This window comes from Palaemon carinicauda, chromosome 27 (assembly GCF_036898095.1).
Source record: "Palaemon carinicauda isolate YSFRI2023 chromosome 27, ASM3689809v2, whole genome shotgun sequence".
Lineage (NCBI taxonomy): Eukaryota > Metazoa > Arthropoda > Malacostraca > Decapoda > Palaemonidae > Palaemon > Palaemon carinicauda.
Window position 1 is genome coordinate 96,488,423 of NC_090751.1, and position 5,000 is coordinate 96,493,422.

The 5,000-nt window shown below is 33.7% G+C and overlaps 1 protein-coding gene across 1 annotated transcript in view; it reads right to left on the reverse strand.

Moving 5' to 3' along the window:
* Positions 1-5,000, reverse strand: part of LOC137621047 (nephrin-like) — a 431,807-nt gene that overhangs the window by 165,031 nt on the left and 261,776 nt on the right. The window contains exon 8 of the mRNA XM_068351486.1: positions 3,637-3,796. Coding sequence (XP_068207587.1) covers positions 3,637-3,796 — 160 coding nt within the window. The remainder of the gene's footprint in view (positions 1-3,636; positions 3,797-5,000) is intronic.

Below are 5,000 nucleotides of genomic sequence, written 5' to 3' on the forward strand. Positions count from 1 at the left end.
GCGGTGGAGGTATGAGCTCTACTAAGTTCCCCTCTAGTTTAGATTACATGTCTCTTTCTCAAGTGTATGAACCTCAAAAGTTCAAACTTGCAGCAAATGTTTTCATGTTGAACACGCTGACACAAGTCTTTTTATACTTCATACATGATATCTCGGTTTTGATGTTGTTACTGTTTTTAAAATATTCTATTTTGATTATTCATTATTTCTCATATCGTTTATTTATTTCATTATTTTCTTTCCTCACTGGGCTATTTTTCCCTGTTGAAGCCCTTGGGCTTATAGCACCTTGCTCTTCCAACTAGGGTTGTAGCTTAGCTAGAAAATTAATGATAACAACAACAACAACAACAACAACAATATTAATAATAATGATAATAATAATAATAATAATAACACTAATAATAATAATATAAATAATAATAATAATGTTGAAATCTGATTTATCTTAAGTATTTTTCCATTGTAAAAATGACTGGTTTTAATTAATGTTGATTAAATGTACATTGATAAAAATCAAATTGAAATCATTCCATTTTTTATCATTAATAAAAACTAAAACAAAATTACATATATAGTTAAAAAGATTTTCAATAAAAAATAAAAAAACAAAACTATATTGTTACAAAGACATTGAGAAAATATAAAAAATTACACAAAATAAACAAAACAGAATTATCTATACTAATTGATGCTTAATTGACTACAATAAAAAAAGTGTATAAATAATATTTGTTTTATCTAAGCACAGAAAACGAAACATTTCATGAAGATAAAAGATAATGTGTTTTACCAAAGAGATTGTTGAATAAAAACAATAGCGTGGAATAAATCAAGATAAGAAAAATTCAACAACCGATGTTAAAAGCGGGAAGCCACGCCCCCTTCGAACTCGAACCTTCACAAAAACCCTATTATTATTATTATTATTATTATTATTATTATTATTATTATTATTATTATCAATAAAAATAATAATAATAATTGTAGTAGTAATAGTAGTAGTAGTAGTAGTAGTAGTAGTAGTAGTAGTAGTAGTAGTTGTTGTTAATGTTGTTATTACTATTATTGTTAATTGCTAAGCTACAACCCTAGCTGGACAAGCAGGATGCTATAAGCCTAAGGGCTCCAATAAGGAAAATAGCCCAATGAGGAAAGCTAATGAATATTCCACAAGAACAGTAATGAGCAATTAAAATAAAATATTCTAAGAACAGTAACCTTGAAAGATCATATTTAACATAGCCTAATATTCAGCTAGTTGAGATTCACATTTGTTCACTATTATTACTGGATACTGCAGCGTGACTATTATTGATGGATACCGCAACGCGACTATTATTCCTGGATACTGCAACGTGACTATTATTGCTTGATACTACAATATGACTATTATTACTGGATACTCAACGTGTCTATTATTGTTTGATACTGCAACGTGTCTATTATTGCTGGATACTGCTACGTGACTATTATTGCTTATTACTGCAATGTGACTTTTATTACTGGATACTGAACGTGACTATTATTACTGGATACTGCAACGGGACTATTATTGTTGGATACTGCAACTCCACAAAATCTAATCGGGTAGTTGAATCGGTAGAACTTCAAAAGTTCAAACTTGCAGAGAAAAGAGTTCTATGTTGAATAGGCTGACATAGGTCTATTTAAAATTTATATATGAAATATTTATCTTTATTTTGTTAATGTTTTTAAAATAAGTAATTTAAGTTGTTCATTACTTCTTGTATCGGTTATTCATTTCCTTTCCTTACTGGGCTATTTTCCTTATTGGAGCCCTTATGCTTTAGAGCATCCTGCTTTCCCACATAGGGTTGTAGCTTAGCAATTAATAATAATAATAATAATAATAATAATAATAATAATAATAATAATAATTATAAAAGGTCATGGTGTCGTCTCTGTCAATAATATCTATGTATCTGTACTCGTTTGAGAGTTAGCCTACAACCCTCTGAAATTTGGTGACCTTGAAAATTCTACCCCCATTGAACCCTTGAACTTTGAACCTACTAAACATCAAAACTATCCATTTCAATAGTTTGATATATAGAATTATATTTCAGGTGCAGGAAAATCAAGATTTTGTTCTTGGTTTCAAATAAATCGGATAGTATTTGACGGAATTATAGTAAAATATCTATTCTGCCCTTTCGGATCACAGTGACCTTGACCTTAACCCTAAGAGATGCAAATTTGAATGAGATCTATTGAATGTCATAGTGCATCTCTGTTGTAAATTTCAAGTAAATCGTTCAAGAAGTTTTCCCTTAAAGTTAAAAACAAAGAAACAAATAGACGAATACAAATAGATAAAGAAATTTCAATAAATCATAAAAAAAGACTAACAGACAAACACACACAGATAAAGATATCAGCCAAAAAAAAAAAAACAGTATCAATCGCCCATCTCTCAATGGTGACGGGATAATAAAGAATTTAAACATTCCAATCGGTAGATCTAGAATTATCTATATAATCTAAAACACAACAAAAAAAAAGAACACTACTCACACACGACATCAAGATTGTCTAGATAATCTCAAACACATCACAAAGGGAATGCAGAACTCACACACGACATCAAGATTGTCTAGATAATCTCAAACACACCACAAAGGGAACGCAGTACTCACACACGACATCAAGATTGTCTAGATAATCTCAAACACACCACAAAGGGAACGCAGAACTCACACACGACATCAAGATTGTCTAGATAGTCTCAAACACACCACAAAGGGAACGCAGAACTCACACACGACATCAAGATTGTCTAGATAGTCTCAAACACACCACAAAGGGAACGCAGAACTCACACACGACATCAAGATTGTCTAGATAGTCTCAAACACACCACAAAGGGAACGCAGAACTCACACACGACATCAAGATTGTCTAGATAGTCTCAAACACACCACAAAGGGAACGCAGAACTCACACACGACATCAAGATTGTCTAGATAGTCTCAAACACACCACAAAGGGAACGCAGAACTCACACACGACATCAAGATTGTCTAGATAGTCTCAAACACACCACAAAGGGAACGCAGAACTCACACACGACATCAAGATCGGCTAGATAATCTCAAACACACCACAAAGGGAACGCAGTACTCACACACGACATCAAGATCGTCTAGATAATCTCAAACACACCACAAAGGGAACGCAGAACTCACACACGACATCAAGATCGTCTAGATAGTCTCAAACACACCACAAAGGGAACGCAGTACTCACACACGACATCAAGATCGGATAGATAGTCTCAAACACACCACAAAGGGAACACAGTACTCACACACGACATCAAGATCGGCTAGATAATCTCAAACACACCACAAAGGGAACACAGTACTCACACACGACATCAAGATCGGCTAGATAATCTCAAACACACCACAAAGGGAACACAGTACTCACACACGACATCAAGATCGGCTAGATAATCTCAAACACACCACAAAGGGAACACAGTACTCACACACGACATCAAGATCGTCTAGATAATCTCAAACACACCACAAAGGGAACACAGTACTCACACACGACATCAAGATCGTCTAGATACTCTCAAACACACCACAAAGGGAACACAGTACTCACACATGATATCAAGACGGACGGGGTTTGAGAACTGTGTCCCGTGTGTGTTCGTGGCTGAACACATGTATTCGCCAGCGCTCGATCTCTCAACCTGTTGAAGGACTAAGCTGTTCCCACTCAAGATGATTCCGGCTGTCTGGTTGTGTTTGACCTCTTCTCTCTGCGGGGGAGAAATGAGAGAGAATTTGGAAAATGATTTAATAGTTGTCGATAAAACTCCTTTGGTTTTTTTATTACTATTGATGATGAAAAACTCTAGCTTTAAGCGCTAGTTATTACTGAATTTTGGGAACCAGTAGTTTCAACCTTCAGGAAGTACTTGCTAGTTTAGAGGGCTATTTACTACCCCCATAGATGTCAACAATGCTTTCATGCCATAATCATGTCTGAAAATATTTACTAGTTTAGAGTGCTATTTATTAACCCCAGAGATGTCAACAATGAGTTTATGCCAAAATCATGTCAAAAAACATTTACTAGCTTAGAGAACTAGTTATTACCCCAGGGATGTTAACAATGATTTTATGCCAAAATCATGTCAAAATATTTACTAGCTTAGAGTGCTATTTATTACCCCACAGATATCAGCAATGATTTTATTCCAAAATCATGACAGAAAATATTTACTAGCTTAGAGCGCTACCTATTAGCCCCAGAGATGTCAACAATGAGTTTATGCCAAAATGATGTCCGAAAATATTTACTAGCTTAGAGTACTATTCATTAACCCCACAAATATCAGCAATGATTTTATTCCAAAATCATATGTCAATCTTTTTGCATTAGAAAATCAAGATCTTTATATTAGAAAATTTATATTTGAATATATCCAATCTAACCCATCCATAAATCAAAATTCTACTTGGTTTACATAAATATGCTAAAATGCTATGGTCCTTGAATCAATTCAAAAACAGATAAATGCTGAATTATATTCACTCAAATTCAATTTAATGAATTTTTCTATCATGATAATGACAATGAAAACCTGGATAATTTGTTTTTCATCCCACTGCCTCTTTAGATAATTATTTGTTCTGTTGAAAGGAAATTGTTGCATAGATGATTTAACATTATGATTACAATTGTGGAAATACCTTTGTAAAATATATTGATATGGTAAGATGGGATATTTGTTGTACATATTACTCTTTCCTTAAAAACTATAGTTGTTCGATTTCAGTGACGATTGTACTGTATGGAAATATGCATGCATGTATGTATGTATGCATGTCCACTGCAGCACAAAGGCCTCAGATATGTCCTTATTCATGTCTGGGTTTTGGCCAGTTTTTATCAACACGCTGGGGAGTGCAAATTGGTGATAGTGGGAGACTTTTGTCTGATCGCTCACACCAAACCAG